Below are 25451 nucleotides of genomic sequence, written 5' to 3' on the forward strand. Positions count from 1 at the left end.
CATACCTTGTTCATAGCTATGTAAATCCTAAACTTTGATACACTTGGTGATACATGAGACATTGCTTATTTTTGTGTTTAAATTCTAAACATTGATCATCCATGGTGATAGATCCATATAACAATCATATTTGTTTATAAGTTCCATACGCTGTTCGATGTCTCATTTAAGTCACATTTTGTGATTGGTTCCAGTTAAGAATGATGTCATTTCCTTACATCAGTTGCTTAACTCGGTGTGCATCATTCTCTTAAACTTGATACACTCGAATATGGTCTCAGACTTTTTCATAGTTCAATTACATTATAAATAAACATTTCATTTACGAAATTAATTTCAGTTTATTCGCTAAAATACAATTCAAAACGCAGCTTCATCCTAATAATGCAAAGTAGTATTATGTCGCGTTCATGAATATTTCCGTCAGTTATCAACCAAAAAAGCAAAGGAATGGTTTATATAACTACATTGCTGCCTACGAAGCAACGCACCATATATAAAGATACAATTGTGATTTGGCATATGTTTTATTTCCCTTGAGCGTTATGGTACATTCTGTCACCTTTCGCCAGAGTCTGTCAACTTAAAAAACATCTACTTCAAGCCCAGTGGATTAGTTTCTTTGAAAATGACTCCAAGAGAAATGGCCGCATTTAGGTGATTCTCAAATTCAGCTCCTCTTAGCAAGAATGGAATATAATCGGTTCTCTCAGGGAATAATAAATATCCCTGTAATTTCAATAAATCAGTCGCTTTGGCGCTGTCCATGGCAATAAAAACAGTTATAGTACCAATAAAAAGGTATCCGTTATAGTACCGATAATGACGCATTAGTTATAGCCCCAATAAAGAGGCATCCGTTATAGTACCGATAATGACGCATTAGTTATAGCGCCAATAAAGACACACATATAATATTTGGGATTATATAAAGTCTGGGGTATTGGAAAATCGTATAATAAAGTGGGGAAGAGGCTACAGATGTTGGAAAACACGTTTTGTCTCCCGCTAGAATTAATTAATTTACACAATGAAGGTACTACTAATATGATACCTTCCATGATATATGTGTGTGTGTGTGTGTGTGTGTGTGTGTGTATTACCCAGATACAGGCAGGCTTTCACGCCAATTTTAAAAACATTCAGAACTTTAAGTGTGTTATTTTCCTTTGTCTCATATGTTTCATTTCTGATTTAAATTTACCGAATGAAAAATGGTTTTGTATCGTATATGACTCGTATGGGCAAAGCATTTGGATTTGTCAACATGATTTGATCCAAACAGTGAATCAATGAAGGCAGGCAAATATGTTACCAAGACAGCTATTTCAATTCAACACCACATTGATAACGAGCTGCACGTTGAGCATGCGTTTCCTCTGCATTGTTGACCTAGTTTTCTGTAATAAAAGAACAACCGAAGTCTATTTGAATAGAAACGTAAATACTAGCATTGGATTAGAAAGTAATGGTTTACTCCTTCTATCCAATTGCTACTTTTCTGTCTTTATTTGATACTATGTGACAAAAATCACACTAATGGGTCTTAATAATTTATTTATAGGAAAAGAGATGGTAGATTATATCGCTAACTATCTGAAGCACATACGATCAAGGCGAGTGTTACCGGATGTTTCGCCAGGGTATATGCGAAATCTCGTGCCAGACTCTGCACCTCAGAAAGGCGAGGATTGGGATACAATATTTGCGGACATAGAGCGAGTCATCATGCCTGGTGTATGTCTATTCTAAACCTTCTTGCTTTCGTTTTGCTTAAAACGTTTTCGTTTTATTTCAGTGTGAAAAAGCCCATATATTTAAATTTGGTTGCGTTGTAGGAGACAAATACTTGTGGTAGGTATTGCAGTAAGACTGAATATTTTTTGCACCAAGGGTACTTACTTATGCTCCATACATACTAGGTGCCAACTTTTCTCTATTTTATTTATATTTATATTTTACAAGCACGACGTTTGATGAATCATGGGCGTATGCCCAATTTTAATAATAAATCCCCATGCTACTGATTCCTAATGTCTAAAATTGAATACCCAAAATGGTATGACCCAACTCTGTAATTTCTGAGCATGTGTCCAGAAATTTATATTTATATAAATAAAGTTTTCTCTTTCTGCGATCTCTGTAAATTAAGCCAAGAGGTAGCGAAAATGTTTAGTTACAAAACGTTAATTAATTCTGCAAGGGTAGGGAAAGTCTCTTATTATACTTTCACTCGTTTATGAAATATATTCAAAGATAAGTTGTTATCTGTAATATTATTATTTTCAAATTTATGAAGCAGAATTAAAACCATTGTCTTCATTCAAAGTGATCAAATAGCCACAAAACCAGTTCTGTAACATTAAAGATAATTTGATTTGAGCGTGTTAATGTCAAGTTAGATTCGTATCACTTTATTATTATTCTACCTTTCTCTTTGCAACAATGGAACTGGAATTAAAGATCAATAGTTCTAATTTTCTTGATTATGTTTGAATTATTTTATCTATGAGACCGTTCCGGGTGGCCTAAGTGGTTCGAACGTTCATCTCGGATGCAGGATGTCACGGGTTCGATCCCCGGCCGATTCATACCAAAGACTTATAAAAATGGCACCTACAGCTGCCTGGCTAGGCGCTCAGCATTAAGAGTTTAGTGTTAGGACTGGTCGGCCTGGTATCAGGATAATATGACTGGGCGGGACATCATGTTACATGTCTGCGGCATGATGCCCTAGTGTAGACATCACTATAAACTACTACACTGCAGACATCGTAGCGATATGATTGAAATTTGTTTAAAGCTACGTTAAAAATCATACAAACAAACACACAGACACACTGTATCTATGAGACCAGTTCTAACAGTATTATCATTCGATAAATTACACATATGTTTTTCTGTTAAATTGTTAAAGGTATCTTTGTTTTCGTTCTTCTTGAAACCGACGGTAGTTTTTAAAGTACCTCCATATTGGTAACAATTTTTCAGGTAACACACTGGCAGAGTCCCTATATGCACGCTTACTTCCCTGCTCTGAACTCTTTTCCCTCCCTTCTCGGGGACATGTTGGCTGATGGAATTGGGTGTCTTGGATTCACGTGGGTAAGTGGGTAGAGAGGGGGGGGGGAGATATTTGTGCTATTTCTTCTTGTACAACAGGTCATTGATTGAAAAACATACTAGCTAGCTACTTTCATTTCATATGTCGGCATGAAATGTTCATGTACTTACTGATATCTTGACAGATTTTCTGATCATGAAAAACCCTAGTTGACTATCATATTGTGTCCCTATTTAAAACATAATTACCGAAGCTAAGTAAAGACAAATACCTGCTTCAATTCTGATTTTATCTGATAAAGCGAACGAAACACGTCTGATTATGTCTAACATATGACGTTTTATCAGTGATGATTAAAACAATATTACACGCATCTAATTAAACTGAGTTGCCAATAAAGACCCACCACCAGCACCTTTGGAAGAGAATTCTTAAATGAATCAATGCACTTAAAGTGAACAGTGGCTTCTATTGGGAACAAAGTCTTTGCACCAATCCGAACTTTAAACAGCACATATTAAGGTTATTACGACACCAAGAATAAAGGGAAACAAGGAAAACTCGTTATATTTGGGTCCCCTGTTAAAAAAAAAAAAAAAAAAAAAAAGAAAACCTTTAGAATACCAACAAAAATGTATTGCTGCACCAGTAGGGAACTAGATACTACAGTGATGTGGCAGGTTTCCATAAGCATCTCAAATATACGCTTATCGATTGGTCCAGAATATAATTGAGTCGACCGTCTTGAATATGTGGATAGAAAACTCAATCATCCTTCAATATCTCACAATTAGCCGTAAGACCGCACAAGAGACGGGATTGTCCAGTTTTACAGGTGTCCATTGAGAGTGGCATAGAGGTCGCTCAACTTAATGATAATGTCAATTGAGATTTTACATTGATAGCTATTCATCACGACTCGTGCTTTATTAGGTGACGTTGTACACATGGGACCCAAACTTTGGACTCGAAACGGAAACAAATCAGTCTCCCTATGTAAATTGAATACAAAGTTCATTATTCGTTCATTTCAATTCACGATAATTGGTCACATTCCGTGAATAATTACAAATAGCATCCTGTCTATTTTGACAATGTTTGCATTAGGAATGCTTGAAATAAATCTGAAAACATATGACAAAAATCCGGAAAAATAAAGAGAAAAAGTCTAATCTTACAAAGGTTTGATGCCATTGTTTGGTTAAAATATATGAGAAATGTCATATACTTCTTTGCATTCCATATTATTTAAAACGGTTATCAACTAATTGTACAGGTAAAATATTACTGATTAAGTTAGGGTAATAACTACCTTCAAACATTGGTTACAAAAATATTAAAATTAAAATGGTCAAAATAACTAAGGTTTGAATAAATTCAGTGTAATTACCATGTCACATTTTCTATTGCATGGATTCTTCGATTTCTTTTTTCGATAATAAAATTAATAAAGGAATACATTTTGAAAAAAAAACCAGTCATTTATTTATAGGCGTGCATAGCTAGTTTTTAGTGTCATCATGAATGAATACAAACGCCAGCTTCCAATCGCTTCGGACAAAACACCTGTCATAACCTTGCTGCATTAGTGACATTACTATATTATTGTTAAAACTGTAAAATTGATGTTTTACTGTTCTTGTTTGAGACAAGGTTATTAACCAGATAAGGACCCCACTGCCACAAACACTACAAACATTTTGAATATAGTTACCATAAAAAAGAAGACCAATTTTTAAAAACTGAAAGTGTAATATTTCTAATCTTTTTGTCATATTTACAGTTTATATTAAACCCCTTTGACCTGTCTTTATAAGAAAACAACGGATACAGCTGAATAAAATCACGCCGCGGAATCGCATGTCTACATGTAATAGTTCAAAGCGCTTTAATGATCCCATAAAGCAACTTTATCCTTCTATCATCTGATTGAATTACTCCAAATAAAGAATGGTCAAACAAGAATGAATGAGCTCATGTAATTAATTTGTCACCGATGAGTTATTTACTACAGCTTATCGACAAAGGTTTAATTACAAGACTCTTCCTTAGTAAGGCGTTAGGAAAGACAGGTATTTCGGAGATTACATTAATGTTATTTATATTTGTCGACTTGGGTTTACGTTTTAAAAAAATACTAAGTAGCTACTGAATCGATCAATTTACAATAAAAGAGATTTAAAAGTGTTCAAGAAATTCTACGATTTTTATAGATATCTTATTAAAAAATCGGTTCTTTTTCACAGTAGCTTGCATTATGCTGCATATAACGTGTACACATTTAAGGCATTAAGGTGGTGGAGTAGTTTATGCGTTGCCGTAATAGACTGTAGCCTCATTGGAGATATGCGTCAACCAATGAGAACATTATTGCTTACAATCATCGACTGTAGCCTCATTTGAGATATACATCAACCTATGAGAACATTATTGCCTGCAATCATCTACTGTAGTCTCACTGGAGATATGCGTCAACCTATGAGAACATTATTGCTTGCAATCATCGACTGTAGTCTCACTGAAGATATGAGTCAACCAATGAGAACATTATTGCTTGCAATCATCGACTGTGGCCTCATTTGAGATATACATGAACCTATGAGAACATTATTGCCTGCAATCATCGACTGTAGTCTCATTGGAGATATGCATCAATCTATGAGAACATTATTGCCTGCAATCATCGACTGTAGTCTCATTGGAGATATGCGTCAATCTATGAGAACATTATTGCGTGTAATCATCGACTGTAACATCATAGGAGATATGCGTCAGCCTATGAGAACATTATTGCTGCAATCGAATGACGGCAATGCTTAAAAGTTCAACTTAAAAACAATCTTGAATCTAACAAAACTGTTTCTTCTTATATCCCATAACTTGTTCCACCTCTGAAAAAATAATCTTTCAGATACACGAATATTATTTTTTGTTAATTGATATGCCTGCTAATAGGTGAAAATATTAAGAACAATCACTTCAGTTAGTTTGAGCACGTGACCTGATATTGCACGAGCATGACGTTCATAAGGTTAACAATTGCAAGGCAGCTGAGTAGACAGAGTAATAGTTAGAATGCACGCATATGATCTACATCCCAATTATAAATTCGTAATTGTGAGGACAAGTTAGATAAATTGTGTTATTTAATTACGGATGTCTGAAAAAGGAACTAAAATAAATGGGTGATTGCATAATGCATAGCCTCTTTAAAATACTTTCTGTGCTCAAATGAGACTAGCGTGCGAAACACACGACGCTGTAAACAGAAAAGAGACAAATTAACAAACAACTAAAAAGTCAAGTTATTGAATACAGTCTTACCCCGTATTGTATATAAACATTATCTATGAACATAATCTAAATCTACCTAATCTTTAAAAATAACCTGTATCTACATAAACTAGATAAAAGAACTATTGGGCAGTTATTTTGAATACATTATAGTGACATCGCTACATTTCAGAATATGACCTGTTTGTGAGGAAGCAAATTTCAATTTTGAATTCACTTGGATGCTCTTTGAGATACCTGTATTATGTCTTTACTAAAGGCCTCCAGCCCCGCGTGCACAGAACTGGAAACCATTGTTATGGATTGGCTGGGCAAGATGATCGGACTCCCATCGGCATTTCTTCACAGTAACAAGAAAACTATGGGAGGAGGTGTCATCCAGGTTAATACAGGAAACATTTGTGTCGTATTATACTATTTATTTGCTGCTATGTATGTATGTATGTATGTATGTATGTATGTACGTATGTTTGTTTGTTTGCTTGTTGTTTGTTTGTCTGTCTCTCTGTATGTCTGTCTGTGTGTGTATGTATGTCTGTATGCATGTATGTATGTATGTATGTATGTATGTATGTATGTATGTATGTATGTATGTATGTATACTAAATTTCACTCCAGTATGTTTAATCTGACCTACTTTCAAAATTTTCTCACACAATAACTCCGTGGAAGCATAAACGAAACAAGACCTGAGCACTTTTCTTATAAAACATGGTATTATTCACCTCTGACTAGATAGCAAAGTTGTATATTTTCCTGTTCCTTTCTGATCTGATCTTTTTAGGGTGTGATTTTATTAGATTAATTAAATTGAATCGCAAATTTAATCTAATTTATAATATGTAGTTTTACATTTTGATTTGGGTTTTTTTCTGTCACATGTACTAACTCATATAAATTTTGTTCATAGAAACTGTGCTGAATTTACATAAAATGATTTTGGTATATTTTCATTAAATTCATATTGAAGATTTGATTGAAATACTTGGAATTGGTTGAAATAATAGGAAAAACAAAACGTTCTATGGCACGGTTAGCATTCACACGTGCAGGTCGTGCAGACGACCAGCCGACTTGGGAAAATAACTAGCAGTTTTAAATTTGCCTTTAATCGGCCAAGTTTCTTTTTAGTCTCGTTCAATCAGACTTTCCGCATGGATCATAGAGATCTCCGCCAAACGTATGTTTGGTAAAATTCTGATTTTGACGATAACGCCTAAAAGACGCTTTACCATGATATGAGTGATTTCGTTGGCTGAGGAGATAAGATGACGTAATAATTTTATTGTGATGATGAGAAAACGCCATGTTTTGTGTAAATAAGAACAAAAGCATTGTCGATAGCTTGTAAACAGACCAGGTCTTGAACTTTTAAAGGCCCGTCAGCCATAATCCAATTAATGATAATCTTGTAGCTTTAAAGGCCGGTCAGCAATAATCCAATTAATTATAATCTTTTAGCTATAAAGGCCCATCAGCCATAATCCAATTAATGATAACCTTGTAGCTTTAAAGGCCGGTCAGCAATAATCCAATTAATGATAATCCTATTCATCTATTTCAGCAATCATTAATCTTTTATATAATTCAGTCTTCATTCAGCTTCTTCCGTGCAACATAAGTATCACATATCTCAATTCCGATTTTATGGTTTCTATCATTTCTACTGCGTTCGTACACTAGCTAGGATATATTTTCCTCTTAGAGCCAACCATTTTCTAAAAGCTGCACGTACAAATTTGATGAATATTTCAGTACTCGTTCAGTCATTATTTTATGGGTGCGTCGCGACAGGTACTTTTTCACATACGTTAATATGTAATGTGCCTTAATTGGGTATTGATATTCGACTAAGAAAATTACAAGACAATTTAGGCCACTCTAAACATGTTTTGGAGACTTGTATGTTTGGAACCCTCAGCTCTATATAGATATCATGCTATAGATCCAAACGAAAAAAACCAAGAATACTCTAATATTTCAAAAGATATCATCCTTAAAAGTATTCGGAATCTGTGTCAAGCATCTAGTAGTATATCAACTGCATTCTTTTACTGGATTAATTCCAGACCAACATCTGATGTTACCAGCTATATAGGATGATGTTAGTACATGGATGTTATGGGTATGCATTTTACTTCTTTAAGTAAACGTATACTCACTGTTCACCATAAGATGGTTTCCTGATCTTTCTTTGAAAAAGGAAAGCGTATCATTTATTGAAATCGTTTTTTATTTTTATATACAAATAATTTACTTTCAAAATGATTTCTCGTATCAGACAACGGCCAGTGAATGTACCTTCACGAGTCTTCTAGCGGCAAGAACCGACGCAATTAGACGATGCAAAGCAATTGAGAAGGGTCTCGACGATTCCGAAATAAATGCAAGACTGGTTGCGTATTGTTCTGATCAGGTATGGCAGTGAGAATCGTACCATAACATCGTACCATAATGTGAGTGGAACGTGTCTGATCTCCTGTCATCCAGTCTAGTATTTTTGTTTTTTTAAAGTTATGGTTGCAGATTATGCTGAATATTTTTGTTCCTATTTTGTTATTTAATTTAAATTCACAAAAGGAATATTTCACGTGAACTGTTTTGTTCCATTTGTCGAATCTGTTAAACGAAATTTTTGTTCTGCGCATTGAAACCGATGAGTAAATGAATGTTTCAAACGATTGTCGGTTTGGTATTGTAGCTGGTTTTAAAAAAAATCACTTTGAATCATGCCAGTTGAAAAATAGATCAATATGATTCATACCATCCTATTAACGTGCTGTTGAAACTATCGTTATGGGTATCCTTATTGGGGGGTGGGGGTGCAATATCTTGTGTGGGTGGGGTGGGGGGTGTATTAACTTCTTCACACATTCTTTTTCTCATTTTTTCCGATATTTTTAGAAATCCATCAGCTACAATTGTCACATTTATATAACAATGTTTGTTTCTTTCTTTCCTTTCTTTTCGAATAAATACGTTTTGAACGTTTACTTTAATAAACTATTCACGTATAATCGTTTATCCCCATAAACAGATAAAAACAAAATAATCTATTTTAAAACACCTCAGCAATGGTTTTGTGCCCTCAAGTTTGGAAATACTGGGAGTACTAAATGAATTAGAAAAGCATTAACGAAACTTATTTCCCCTCTTTATTTGACAGGCCCATTCATCAGTAGAGAAGGCTGGATTGATTGGTCTGGTCAAGATGCGCTACTTACCATCTGACGAAAACCTCAGCCTTCGCGGCGAAGCTCTTCAGACAGCTATAGAGGAAGACAGAATGAATGGACTCGTTCCATTCTACGTAATTATGATTTGCAATAGAGATTTTATAGTTTTTAATTCTTCATTTCTTTTAAGACTCGCTTTTTCCTTAGTAAAATTTGCTCTAGTCGTGGAAGAGTGATTTTGCATCATCTTGAAGGTTCCACAGCCATTGTATCATATCTTCTATGTGAAGGACGACATATTCATATCTGCATTTGCGTTTTTCGAGTTCATCTCCTTTACATACATTTGGTCATGTTTGTAATTAATGTGGCATGGTAGCAATTTAATACGAGTCCAATATACATGGATGCTGTTGGGTGCAATTTTCAATTGCGAAAGGTATAATAACAGAGGAGTTATTGTATAGACATAATTTGAGAGTAAACGACAGCATGATTGACATTCCTGACAAGAATTACTGACGGAAGCTTAATATCCTTTTAATATGCGCAATAGGAAGTCATCAAGGTTTGTTTGTTGAATGATATTATTAAGCTGAATATTTATCTTTGCATTTGCATGTGCCAACTAAATTTCAGCGTACGAAGCATCTAAGCAACGATAGTCAGCATTTATTTTTGCGATTGAAAATTGGGATGAACTTTTGTCAATATTATTATTTTTAACAAACGCTGCCTAAAAGGAATTCGAAACAAAGTGTATTCTAATCCAAACGCACCCAAGCCAAAAATAAACAAGTCAAAATGAAACTAGACAAAAGCGCACTCAGATAAAATCGTAATCAAGGCAAACACCTACTCCAAAATCAAATAGTTCAATAGCATTATTATAAATATACCCATTGTAACTTTCATATTTTCGCTTATTTGCTTTGCAGTGTGTTTAATAGGAAAATAATAAATATTAAGATTTGGATAAAGAACCAAAGTACGATTGACTGATCTTGGTTATTCAAATTGGATCGATACCTAGCCATTCTCACAACATTAATCAAGCCTCGACCTAACAACAAGATCACAAGGTGATAAACAAATATCTAAAATTTAATCTGGTCTTTACCAGGCAAAATATGTTGTAGTTTTTCCCTCCTGTAAATAATTAAAATACTGTACAAATGTTAAAGATACAATATTCATCATACAAGTGATACTGGATATCTACGTTGTTTAGCAGATATAGCGAAATAGTCCGTCAGTGAAGCGGAAATTTTTATTGTCACGAATGGCGAAAGAACGAGTTTTCGTCACGAATGTTAATACAGAATGTTTCCACTGCAAGGATTCGTTTGTTCTTTCTTTTTGCATTACTACATCGATGAAAAAATGTTGCCAAATTTTACAGTAATTTTTAGGAGAGCTACTTTTTACAAATTTAGAATGTACACACAACCCTTCAAATTGTGTACTTGTCAAATTAATTAATGCTTTTATGCGGCAATAAAGAGATTTTAATTTTCGTTAGCGCATTTCTTGATCAGATTGATAAAGTACACATTGTCGGTACACTGGAGGAACATGACAGAACGCTAGTACAGGCTTCAGAGCATAATGTCATTAAGCAACATATTTTATGGTTGCGAGTTCACTTGCAAGAATTTGAGATGACATTTTTTGTTTGTGTCTGCATCAAGACACGAATTGTGTGTGTTGGTGGTCTTGCATTTTTTTCCCGGTAAGAAACTTTGATTGTCACTTTATTTTGGTTTTGTTGTTTGGGTATGCCCCGTTAGCATTCTTACGACCCTTTTCATTGATTACATCCATCGCCTGCAAGTATATGCAAGGGATAGACAAGGAATAGAAGACAAAAAATTATAATAGGCCTAATACGAAAATAAATGTCAGAATAACCTAGATGATGGCATATTTACTGGACCGGCGTTTGGGGGTGGCAAGTGGGGCGACTGCCCAGTCCCCGCTCTTGAGGGGGCCGCGCGTTTCAGGCCGAAGTTCGTCCTTATGAGTTTGTCAAGCTATATTCTCCGGTAAATTGGAAACGCTGATACAGGACGCACGTAATGCACGCAAATCGCGAAAGTTGATTTAGTCTAGTCATAATCAGTGTTTGCAGTAGCATACCAATCGAGATACCGATACTCTGGCCCCGCACGGTCATGGTCGGCCCTAGGCCCCGCGTACTCCTAACGCCGCCTCTGCAAAACGAAGGCAGCCCAGAATGGTGATATCGCGGTTGTGGCGATAAACATAACGATATCATTATCATATTTACACATTTCTTGCAAGATATGACATATATGACATTTAATAATTCAATACATACTTTTGTTGAAATCACTTTGGTACATTGTTGTGACAATAGCCTTTCCGAATGTCATGGCCATACTCCGCTACTGACACTTCGTCTTTATTGTTTATCTTGGTAGAACGCATTTGCTATAGTGTACAGAAAGCCCCAACCTTGAGAATTGTTGCTAAAACAAACTCTTTCAAATTCTTCAAAAAGCACCGATTGCTCTTAATGGAATTACATTCTTGCTTACGATTAAACTGGAAACAAGTATATAGGCCATACTTATGAAAGCCAAATAAACTTGGAGTTTCTTGTTTATCGTGTGATTAAGATTGCTTTATGAATTAAATGAGTCTGTAACCAGTAAAAGTTACATGAACGACAGAATTTTACAAATAATCTACAACAAAACATTAAACAGTATTCAGGCAGTCTTGAAACACCTTTGTTTTATTACTCATGATGGATATATGCTTTTATTTCGATGATTATATTTTGACTGGTGCATGTTTTGACTTGATTACATTTTGATGCCGGTACGTTTCGATTCGCATACTTAATACTAAGGTACGTTTCGACTCGCGTACGTTTTGACCTATGTTTTGATATGTTACCCCAAAAGGATTCAGACAAACCCTTCAAGTGGACTTATCCCAAAACGAGTCAGACATAAGCCTTCAAGTGGACTTACCCCAAAAGGAAGTCAGACATAACCCTTCAAGCGGACTTATCCCATGCTAATTAAATATAAGCATCAATTTGAATACCGAAATCGTTGATATTCACACAGTCAGACTATCAAAATAACACTCACTCTTGCTATGTATACATATTTTAGTGATTGTTATAATGCGCAGAAGCAAAACAAAATCGTATTTGGTATTAATGCAATAAAATATATCGATGGCTAATATTTGTATGTCACAGATTTCGAGATTGTTTCCGTTTTAATTTGGCCATGTTATGGTATTTATATTCAAATCACTTGATTTATCTTTTTAAATTAAACGTTCTTTATCTTTAGTTCACGATTCAATTATTTTGATAACTACTCGAATAATCACTCGTAAAATGGCAATTTAAAACAAAAAATTTGAGCAAAACTGCCACTATTACATTAGGTTTAAAATTGAACTAAATTCTTTCAGTTTTTCAATTTCTTAACGAAAATCTATATCGATATATATATATATATATATATATATATATATATATATATATATATATATATATGTTATATTTTCAGCTTTGCGCTACGCTTGGCACCACGGGCGCATGTGCTTTCGATAACCTAAAAGAGCTTGGACCTATATGTAAGTTACTATGATTTCAGTCTTACTGAAACGGAAATCATGAAATCAATATAAAGAACATAGTCTGTTAAATATTTGTGCCATGTTCTGGAAAAGTTTCTTACCCATTCTCTGTTGAAGTTACATATTTTAACATAATATTTTAAAGTAACTTCTGTGATTGAAAGTAATTTATTAAACATCGATGCTAATAAACTTTAATTATTGATAATTTCCAAATATGTTCTCATCAAAAAAAAATAAACATATATTTAAACAGAGATTCGGCACAGTCTTACAGGTGTATATTTACAGTAGACATGTAATTAATGGTAAAATATGAAATTAAATTGTTCATGCATTGTTCATGCATTTTGTGAATCAATGTGGGTAAGGTACATCCATATTTCCTGTATAGTTTACTCTCACCGAATTCCTAATACGGAGCGATATCTTCAAAATTACTTCTACTTTACCTCCCTTGATTACGATCTGTTATGTGTGACACCAATACAGTTCAAGGATATGGTTAATTACTGTATAACAAAGAGTAATTTAAAAGACTAATGGACTTTGTGTGCCGCATGTAGTTGAAATTTGCGATAAAATATATTTAATAAGGGTTTTTCTGTTTAATTCCTTAACGAAGAAGGCAAAGAAAAGGTAGTTCAATTCCAAAACCTGAAAGTGTCAGCGAGCGCTGCCAAAAACGTTACATTCTTGAACTTTCTCCAAGCATTTTACAAGCGATCAAATAGTTCTAAAATCATATGAATTTTAAATATGGATATAATACATGAATTCAGGCCAAAAATGAACATGACACCCGATAATGTGTCAACCTATTTTGAGATAGTATCGGGATAGAGAAACGAACATGTAAAAAAAATAAAAGAGAAGCAGTGGTCCGTTGAAATATATGGGTAGGTACACTAATGTAAGGACTGGTCCTTTGAAATATATAGATGGACATTAATTTAAGGCGTGCTCCTTTGAAATATATGGATAGATACATTCATATAATCAATGGTCCTTTGAAATACATGGGTAGATTATTATAAGCAGTGGTCCTTTAAAATATACGGCTAGATACAAAAACATAAGCAGTGTTCAGTTGAAATATATGGGTAGATTATTAAAAGCAGTGGTCCTTTAAAATATATGGGTAGATTCAAAAACATAAGCAGTGGTCCGTTGTAAAAAGAACTGGGTAGATGCATTAATATAAACTATGGTGCTTTAATATATATTGGTTAATGCAATAACATAAGCAGGGGTTCGTTGAAATATATGGGTAGATACGGTAAAAGAGCTTGGAAGTTTAGAAAACATAATCAAGTTTGTCCTGGTAAAGTTGTTCAGGTGTGTCAATATATCTATAATCTGTGCATGGGCCAGGTGTGTCAATATATCAATAATCTGTGCATGGGCCAGGTGCGTCAATATATCTATAATCTGTGCATGGGCCAGGTGTGTCAATATATATATAATCTGTGCATGGGCCATATGCATAAACCAACCTTGTCACTTACGTAAATTTTCTCAAGAGCATTGGATATTTATATATTTATTTTTGGTAAATGCCTTACACTATGATACCTACGTTCGAGAGGTCGTCTTCCTTCCTCAGCGTCATTTCCGCACACTATGGGGGTGGGGGTCGGGTGGGTAGTTCATGCCCTTACCTTAGTAAAGGTAAATTATTAAATCATTTTCAGCTGCAGTAATTCACAAAATATGTGGAGTTTTAGTGTTTTAAAGAATCAAAATTAATTTTAAACAGAATCTTCCATATTGGATTTATAATGAAGACAACAATATTTTATTTCAATACTGTATTACACTTACGGTATCAACTCCGCCTAATAAATTAGATATTTATAATAGACATATCGACTGCAACAAGTAACGATGCAAAACCATTATTCAGCTTGTAAATTGTGAATTTACAAAAATATAGAACCTATTCCGTCGTCTTGTATAATATTAACATATAATTTATGTTTAAGTAATATGCTACCAAATTACAAATATTGTCATTATTTAATGTTGATTCAGACTTGCAAAACAATATAGTTCAAAAATGAATTGTACCAGAAGTAAAATATTTTGTCTGAAATGAAATTACTCCGAAATATCAATTGGATGCTTTAAAAATATATTCGGAAATTATTCTGACCTTTCACAAATAATGGTGTCAAATGAGAAGGAATCCGATTTTTTTCAACAGGTGACAAAGAGGGCTTATGGATGCACATCGATGCTGCTTACGCAGGAACTGCTTTCATTTGTTCCGAATTCCGGAAATACATGACTGGAGTGGAGTATGCGCAATCCTTCGCATTCAATCCTTCCAAATGGATGATGGTCCATTTTGACTGCAGTGCCATGTGGTATATATCGTGAAACAGTTGTTGTTATTGTGACTTTACAAGGTGATGTTTTGCATCCTCCCAAGTGACAACTGATTGTTGTCAATATTGAACATTTTATGAGTATGTCGCGCGCATAACGTATCAAATGAAGTTGTAAAATGTGTACCCACAAAATGTGTATCGTAGGTTTGTTCTGTACATGCACGAATACGTGTCTTTCCAGCTAATAAAATAGAGTTATGGCTCTTGATTGAAATGTAGATAAACCCTCACACACAATTTCAGCATGAAAAGGCGAAAATAAAGAGAAAATATTTCATGAATGAGAAAGACATATCGAGAAAGAAACAAAGCTGTTACTCAAATGCTGGTTCCAACCTCAACAGAAAACTGATGATTATGAAAGACTGTTGTATCTGGAACAGTTTTCATTTGATTTTTTATTCTTTGTTGATAAATATACACCAACATAAAGAAGAACAATTTTCGGCAGAGCATCCGTAAGTTCGGATATTTCTCTAGAATTAATGAAATTTGAAAACTAATAACTCTGTCTTTTATTCAAAACTCAGTTGATATAAATCATGGAAATATTTCATACTTAGAATGAAACGTTAATTTTATGAAATTATCCACTGCTGAAAAGTTCATTTCGTTATCACCAATAAATTTATTGCAAACAGATTATGAGATATGATTTCATCGAGGCATAACAAATAGCTATTGAAAGAATGTTTTGTTTCAGTTTTACCCATAGATTTGGTGATACAATTTCATTCCAGTTTTAACCAATATATTTGGCGATAATGAGTCCTAAATTTTCGACTCAGTTCTAAATCTCTGTGTGAAAATATTCTGAATTCACAGCCCCTACCATGTGTCTTTATAATAGTCTTCTGGATAATGGCATACTATTAATCTATTAGATAACAACAATATTAATCCGTTTGATGACACTATTAATCCGTTTGATAACACTATTAATCCGTTTGATAACACTATTAATCCATTTGATAACAAGATTAATCCGTTTGATAATGAGATATTTTAAACTGGCTTTCTTCATTTTAAAGGGTGAAAAACAGCGGAGCGCTTCACAGAACATTTAATGTCGATCCATTGTATCTGAAACATGAAAATTCAGGTAGGTAGCCTTCTGACAATGTCCTATGTATGCACGTGAACACACACACACACACACACACACACACACACACACACACACACACACACACATATATATATATATATATATATATATATATATATATATATATATATATATATATATATAGAGAGAGAGAGAGAGAGAGAGAGAGAGAGAGAGAGAGAGAGAGAGAGAGAGATAAGAAAATGCTTAATACGTTTAGCTTTGTTAGGTAAAGAAACCCTATGGAAACAATGATAAAATATTTCAGACATCTTACTAGTAGTATCTGTTGGCATGATATTTTTTTTTAAAAGTTGAATTAACGGTGGCACATATTGTATGACTATTTCCCCATACAAGTCTAGCAGTGTGTATTATAAACATGAATTTTAGCATGATCATCTTCTCCAATATTTATCTTGCTTAGATGCTAATGAAATATCAAATGTGTAAAAAAAAAGGTCAAAACGCACTAGTCAATCATCAGTAAAATTATTGAATATCTCTAATACACATTTAACCGAGGGAACAATAGCACGGTTATTATTTTACTAAATCTGATATTTTAGAGACCTTGGTTCTAAATAAGTACTGAAAATAAGAGCGTGCATGCTTGAGTTCCAATTTTTGTAATCTGATTGAATGCCAGCATTTAGGTGCTAAGTATTAGTCTATTAGCCGTTCGTTATCATGTCTTTCTCAGTCAGTTCTTCCTGTTTATTTTGTCATCGTATTCCACTTGCCAACAATTAAATCACCATATTTTGCCAGCTTAGAAGGATTTCACCCACTCTACTGAGACAATATGACATACGTAATTAGATTGCAGCCAAATAATCGATACTCTAATTTGTTTAGGCAGTTTGAATCTGGTGCTGATATAAAGTGACGTGCCGTATTGTCTCCTTTAATCCTCGAAGCTTTATTTGCAGCCTTTCTCATTCTATATGTCATAGAAACAATGGTTGCGATAACTTGATCGTCATCTAATACCTGAATATTACTCAGAGGGTTGGAGATTCAAGTTTATCCAAACTTCTGTCTTTTTCTCCTTGTTTTATCTCAAGTTAGCATTTTGCAAGACATTAATGAAAAGCTCTAAACTTTATCAAATTCCTTTGTTTATTCACATTTGCTTGTGTAGGAAAAGAAATAATCGCTTTAAAGTTTTCATCGATTTTTGAAGGTTCAATTAATGCTATATTTGCATCAATTGAACATGACTGCACATACCTCTTTTTGTTTGGTAAATGTCTTTTTTTGATGATTATTCCACGTTTATGATAAAATCATAGTATGGAGTTGTTCGTTCCATCAGTTAAACCTACCAACCAAAACCTGAATAAACTTTAGTCACAATTACTTAGCTAAAATACATGAAGTATATTAGTCCCAACACGCACTGAATAAACTTTAGTCACACTTAGTTAGCTATAGTACCTAAAGTATACACATTTTGCATCGTCAGGACGGTCATACGACATTAATGAAGCATTAAAATGTTTGCTTTCTAATTTTTTTTATATCAAAATCATTTATTCTGTTGAGAATGATTTACTGATCAATATTTAGCTGTTTTGATATGTCCTTTATTCAAACTTGTTTTCTATTTGCATGTGGATTAAGGAGCGGCAATAGATTATATGGTAAGTTTATTGAAACATTTTTTGTAGATATTTTTTTACACCTTAAGCATACTTTAAATTAGCAGGAATGCGGTTTGTATAACAATTTTGTTGGCCTTTACCTGTTTTACATAGATATTTGGACCTCTATACCTTTTACAGAATTTTGACATCATAACTATTTGCCATTCAACTTTTTAGTATTGAGTGTTGTTGCCTTTTCTTCTATTTTTTTTAGGTTGCAATTCTTTATATGGACGTTATATAAATTAATTTTGAATGGACACCTTGTAGCTAGCTTTGTTTTAACATGACATTAAACCCTAGAACTGCAGCTTCTTTAAGCTAGCAATTAACTTAACAATTTCTATTTCACAAATTAGAACCTTGTTCCAGCCTTGACTGATGCATGTATGCTGTACATAGTCTTGTGTTGGTATCCCTGATATAATGACCAGTAGAGATTTGAGACTGTTGAATCAGATTATCGCTGTGTAGATAATCTCTTTTTCGTTCAGTGACTTTGACAAAGAAGAAATATAAATGAAATCAAACCTAAAGAGAAGAGCTAAAGTATATTTTTAATTGCACAAATATAAATTACATTTGTTTGGAAGAAAGTCAGACTCTTGGTGTAAGGTTTGCAAGAAATTCGGACTCGTAGGTTTTTTCATTAATTTTGTTTTGAAAGTTTCATTTTAAAATTCCATGTTTACACAAAAAAGACTAGTTATATTGCAGTTTGAAATCAATACATATTTTCTCACAGTACTTGCCAATATATATTTTCTCACAGCACTAGCCTATACATATTTTCTCACAGCACTAGCCTACACATATTTTCTCACAGCACTAGCCTATATATATTTTCTCACAGTACTTGCCAATATATATTTTCTCACAGCACTAGCTTATATATATTTTCTCACAGCACTAGCCTATACATATTTTCTCACAGCACTAGCCTACACATATTTTCTCACAGCACTAGCCTATACATATTTTCTCACAGTACTAGCCTACACATATTTTCTCACAGCACTAGCCTATATATATTTTCTCACAGCACTAGCCTATACATATTTTCTCACAGCACTAGCCTATATATATTTTCTCATAGCACTAGCCTATACATATTTTCTCACAGCACTAGCCTATACATATTTTCTCACAGCACTAGCCTATACATATTTTCTCACAGTACTAGCCTATACATATTTTCTCACAGCACTGGCAAGTCCCTCTGAGTAGAAGGTTTCGAGCTCTGAAGCTTTGGTTTGTGATACGCTCTTTCGGCATCGAAGGATTGCAGAAGCACGTGCGAGAGGCGAGTAAAATTCTTCCTATTTTTCTTCTGCGTTTTCTTTCTGTCACAATACTCTTTATAAATGCCTATGGATAGATATTACTGATCATTACGAGAAGTTATCTTATAAAGACATCAGAGAATACGCAAATGTATATGACAATTTTGTGATACTTCTATTTAAAAATCCCATATCATTTGTCGTAAATAGTATATACTCGCTTGCTTTTAGTTCGAAGCATATATTATCGTTTCTGACCAGCAGAGTCTGCAATAGTTGATCATTTTTACATTTATTTTAATGTGGGAATGACACTAAGCAATTGGGTAAAGCGTGGAGAAAGTAAAAGTTGTATGTCCTCGTAATATTACGAACTCAAGAGAAATTAAATGTCAAGTTTGAAGTTTTTAATACGTGGATATTATACAATAGTTTATTAACATGTAGAGAGAATTGATGTAGCCAAGTACCTTTATATAAGTTACATGGCACGCGCGATCACACGTCATTTCCTTCCAGTTAAATTTCAGTTTACAGTGTAAGTTTAGATCAAGAGTCTACGTCATGTTGCTATAATTAAACGAATCATCTAATGAAACACTGAAGCATTTTAGCGTGGCATTTTTTTTATATATCTGATCACTCGGGTAAAGAGAGAAACATTCGTAGATTTGTAGCCAGCTAGAATTTAAGAAAACTGTTTTGTGAATTAAAAAAAGTGTGAACTGGTAATTTTGTATTTTATAGTTTTGTGAATCACTAGGGTATATGAATACGGATTTATTTGCATAGAATTTTATTAAATTTAAAACAAAAAAATTCCCGTCAATAGGCATATTCCCTGTTACTGCATATGCATTTTCTGGGTATTAAAATCGTTTTTAATTGACGATATATTCTCAAGAACATATACAACAGTCAGTTCAGAAACGACTACAAAAAGAAAGGTGAAATTTCTCTCTACTCCTAAATGTCTCCAAATGATTTTTCTAATGTTCATTTGCAGAGTGTGCGATTGGCTAAGTATTTCGAGGAGAAAATTAGGAAGGATAGTCGATTTGAAATTCCAGCTGAGAGGATTCTCGGGATGGTTGTGTTCCGCGTAAAGGTAAAAGTTTCTGTTCCTTACAAAACATCCCATTTATAACTTATCTAATATCTCATTAGAGCTGTAAATACTTTTAAAAAGGGAAGATGACGATTGTCTTGGCATATTCCATAATGCAAATTTTCTACAAAGAACATTAAAATATTGGAAAAGCATGTATAGGTTTTATTGAATACAATATATTTGCTCAGATTGTTGTAAATTGTGACAAACCAGGTTAGTTTATTTCTAAACAGTGGGCGCTTAGTTCTAAGACGAAATGATTTGTATTTTAGAACTTCCCGAGAAGTTTCCGTTTGTGATTAGTGCGATCTTTTTTTTATTTCTTTGTTTTGTTCCTACAAACTACTGACGAGAAATTTAAATATCAAGTGATAATGATAGATTTTAATAATTCATAGTTAATGGCAAAACAACAACAAAATTGTAATGTATTTAGTATTTCTGTGTTCATACATACATTATTGACACCACAAACAACAGCGTTTAGTGCCTCTACTGTTACCGAGGTTCATCACATTCCCAGTCTTTTTCTTAAATTGCTTTTGAATAAACGACATTGACTTAACAATAAATGCTAGATCTTGTCATCTCCTGAACTAACGATCTCAGTCTTGGAATATGGCATGCATATAATAGAACAATGGAATGGTATAGTCGATTATTAAATAATGTGTTTTCCCTAAAATATGTGCAGCGTAATATACCATGGACTATAGGTAATTGTTCAATTTTGTTGACGTTTTACAACTATGATGATAAAAGAATCATTTGAACGCCACTGAATGCATTGCAGACCAGTTACTTTCGCAAAAATACAACAAACTGCTGGATCAACTGCACCTTTGTTATTTTAAAATGACTATAGAGATTGTTCAAAGTCCTGACAATATTTTGTTCATATTTCGATTTATGAAATTTCTAACGCAATCAAACAGCTTGCTATTCTAGCTTTTGCGTTGTAAGATGTACTGCAAATAGTAATAAGCTGAACTCAGACTGTTTCAGCTGCAATGTTAGTCAGCCGAATGCCATGCCAATATTTTTATGAGTAAGCGACATTTTCATGGCAATCATGCGTTCATTCGTCAAGCAAAATTTTCATAGCTATCATGCGTTCATTCGTCAAGCAACAACGTTATTCCTGTTATTGAAACTATCGGTAAACATCGACAGTTATGATGCAATTTCAACGTTTAAAGTTCTTTTTTTTTTAAAGTGATAGGCAGATAAGTACATGAATCTCACACAACAACTTGAATCAGAATGTAGGGTAAAAAAGAAAAGTAAGTTATCGAAATATTTAGGGTGGAGAAGCAAACAAAAACCTGTAGATGTGAAATACAATCAGATTAAAATCAGGTCTCCACTGCCCTACGTGAAGATCTGATAGCGACCGGTTAGGGGTCATGTTCTGCTGATCGATGTTATTATCATAATCGCTAATTTTATCAGCCAGTCAGATAAAGTCTTATATCGTCGCGTTTGGGAGACTGAGCAGTATAGATGAAGTGCATTAATGTGTGCCGAACGACTTAATTCACTTTCATATTTCTGAAAGCTGTATTTTCATTGGTGAAGTCAAAGGCCACCAGAACATCACCCCTAAAGCAGACGCTGTCTCATCGTTACGTAGGACAGTGGAGATCTGATTTAATTATTATTTTGTACAACATGTTATACATAGCCATCTGCATAGCAATTTTTTGGACTAACACTTTTGCAGGGGGATAACGAGACAACGGAAGCTCTGCTTAAACGGCTGAATAAATCCGGCAAGATTCACATGGTACCAGCATCTATCAAAGGTAAATACATCATCCGGTACACAGTGACGTCTCAATATACAACTGAGAATGACATTGATAGAGATTGGAAGATTATACAAGAAATGGCATCTAGACTCATGAGAGATGAGTCCTTTGAAGAAGATGAGGTGTTTGAAGAGGTCCCTGTAAACGAAGAAAAGGAAAAGGAGGAACGGCCGATAGTACCAAAGAGAAGGGAGTACGGCATGTCTCTTCTCTTGAGCAATGTGCCTATGTCCCCAAAGGTTGTAAATGGAAGCTTCGCAGCCATATTCGATAGCAATGACATCATCGTGGAATTTGCGAAACAGATCATCAATTCAGATTTCAATCAAAGCCTGTTTCGACTGTCCCCTAGACGACGTGTACACCTGAAAGATCAAACCAAGCAGCAAAGTTTGGATGTAACGCTGTATTCTACTAAACCAAATCAGCCGAGCTTCAAACAAAGTTCTCTTGACTCAAAGGTTGAGGAAATCCTCGAGACTTACTGCAATGGAACAACTTCTAAAATAACTTCCACAGACCTAGATGCGTTACACGAGAACGACGAGGCAGAAAATGAAGCTGCAGAGCAACTTGTAATAACTATCCACGATCCCGATGGCTCCGAAAAACGTCAGGAGTTGATACACGGAAGACTTGTCCACTGCTGTAAACACTGTGGCCTTCCTATTGAAGACTAGTATCTAACTTGTTCTCTACATCGTTCTCTTCATTGTTCTCTACATTGTTCTCTATATTGTTCTCTACATTCTTCCAGAATATTCTCCAGAAACCACCTCTCTGTGATTAATATTTTTTTAAGTATTCAAAAGGCACGAAAATTTCTAATTTGCCGAAAATTATGTGTAGCGTTCACGGCGGATATAATCATCTAATAGACGATTTAAGATCATACTTTCTCTAAATGATTGTAGAAAAATCAAAGCAAAGTAGAACAATTTTAGCTTCGTACGTAAAACGGAAAATGTGTGTGACAATAACAATTAACCATTTGAATGCGAAAAAGATGAAATTAATTGCAATTCCCAAACTTGCGACAACTTACGAACAATGGAATAAAAACTGTACTTTTAAATATGGGAATATGAACTATACCTTTTGAACATAGGAATATAAACTTTACCTTTTGAACATGGTAATATAAACTGTACCTTTTGATCATGGGAATATGAACTGTACCATACGAACATGGGAATATAAACTGTATCATTTTAACACGGGACTGCTGTTCGGGATTACAGAAGATCAGACTGTTTTTACACATAACCAGCGGACTAAAATTCTAAAATTGTTGTGCAAGTTTTATAAAGCTCAGTGCAAAAGACAACAACAAGAGACGAAATAGAAAACGATGTCATTTCAGGCCAAAATGTAACGTTATTACGTTATTTATTGACGTACTCGTACCAGCACAGGCAAATTCTGCTGTGCCATGTTATCTCTTTGTAAGTAGAATACATTCGATCATTTCGTAAATTTGATTGATTCACATAAAACTGCCTAACCTTATTTATAACTATCCATTAGTCAAGAGAATATATTCAGCTTGTAGAAATTGTCGGAAGTCATATAATGTACATGTTATAAAATGATTCTTTCTTTCTCTGCTCCAACGTGCTGGAAAAGTTCCCAAAGTTCCGTCTGTAGTCTATTCTTGCAACCGTCCGTTTCTATTATCACAGATTCTAGTAAGTGCATTCAGGAATGTATTTGTCTTTTTGTCAAATTCTTAAAGCATTTCAGCTGACTCTTGCACATGCGGCTGCTTCAAGGAATATGGAATCGTGTATCGCTTCGCTATTAAAATTAATATAGTTTTATTTCCATTTAAATGGTTATAAGTTTTTATAGTTAGAGATTCAAAGGTGTCTGTCAAAAACAAATATTGTCAGTTTTGGTATCGGTTTTGTTCCCAAAAAATTGTGAAACAATAATGTACTTCCTAGAGAGATCATATACAATTTCTTCGTTCTTTCAAGAGTTCATATCAATCCAAAAGTTTATAAACATATGACAAGCTTCATTTTGTGTGTAACGTTCCTAAATTGACACGAAAAACATTTTCGAGAGAGATAATCGTGCATTTCTTGTTTTTCCTCTCCAATGTATGATCAAACTTTCCTTAAGGCCGGCCATTACACAAGTTAGTGCAGACATTTTATAATTATGGTAGTTATAACTATATTGAAAACGATAACTCCCCTGTACCTGTTTGTATATGAATTGAGAATCACTTTCCATACTCTGAGACTGATACCGATGTGAAACAGTTTACTTTAAAAGATAAGCCGTCATGCCAGGCTGTGTCAAAAGCTTTCTCAGTATCAAGAAAAGTTGCATACGATTTGCTCTGATTTTCCTTTTCCATAACCAGCTAATTAGTGGATCACAACAGAGGTAATTTTACAGACTAGTTCGTTCTGAAAGAACTCTTGGAAAGAATTGATTGCAAATTTAGAAGATTTTAGATCAAGGTGTATCTATTTAATAAAACAAAAACTTACAAAATAAATGGCAGATATGTTTGGTCCTTCTAATTTATATTTTCACCGTTACAAATGTAATAAGATATTTTCAAATTGATCAGGAATGTGTCCAGATTTGATCACTGAGTTCCGTAGACTTAGAAAAACTGACCAAATCATAGCACTTCTATATTCAAGGCGTTCATATGTATAATATCTAACCCACTGGACTGTCCAGACTAAACGACTGTACTGTCACACCCATGAAATGTCCAGATTAGCCGACTATACTGTCAAACCCACCGGACTGTTCAGACCTACCGACTATATTGTCAAACCAACTAGACTGTCCATAATAGACGTCTATAATGTCAAACACCCACTGGACTTTCTAGACTAAACGTCTAAGGAAACACAAACAAATGCAGTTTCTTCTATTGTGAAGGGATCTCTCTCTCTCTGCATATGGT

General features: G+C 34.1%; 1 protein-coding gene across 1 annotated transcript; it reads left to right on the forward strand.

Moving 5' to 3' along the window:
* Window positions 1–1539: 1539 nt before the first annotated feature.
* On the forward strand, window positions 1540–24855 carry LOC149792985 (aromatic-L-amino-acid decarboxylase-like). Its single transcript, XM_089968932.1, has 12 exons — window positions 1540–1737; window positions 2992–3105; window positions 6618–6740; window positions 8640–8774; window positions 9525–9668; window positions 13092–13158; window positions 15368–15530; window positions 16586–16656; window positions 18289–18308; window positions 19516–19614; window positions 20601–20702; window positions 22429–24855. The coding sequence occupies exons 1-12, from the start codon at window positions 1540–1542 to the stop codon at window positions 23194–23196; spliced, it is 2004 nt and encodes a 667-aa protein (XP_089825058.1). The 3' UTR covers window positions 23197–24855.
* Window positions 24856–25451: the final 596 nt, after the last annotated feature.

The sequence above is a fragment of the Sinohyriopsis cumingii genome, chromosome 8 (assembly GCF_028554795.1).
Source record: "Sinohyriopsis cumingii isolate HCF-2022 chromosome 8, ASM2855479v2, whole genome shotgun sequence".
In the NCBI taxonomy this organism is placed as follows: domain Eukaryota; kingdom Metazoa; phylum Mollusca; class Bivalvia; order Unionida; family Unionidae; genus Sinohyriopsis; species Sinohyriopsis cumingii.

Coding starts and splice junctions, on each gene's coding strand:
- LOC149792985 (XM_089968932.1), top strand. CDS start 1,540: ATGGGTCTTAATAATTTATTTATAGGAAAAGAGATGGTAGATTATATC. Junction 13,159..15,367: donor AAAAGAGCTTGGACCTATAT/GTAAGTTACTAT, acceptor TTTTTTCAACAG/GTGACAAAGAGGGCTTATGG. Junction 16,657..18,288: donor TCTGAAACATGAAAATTCAG/GTAGGTAGCCTT, acceptor ATGTGGATTAAG/GAGCGGCAATAGATTATATG.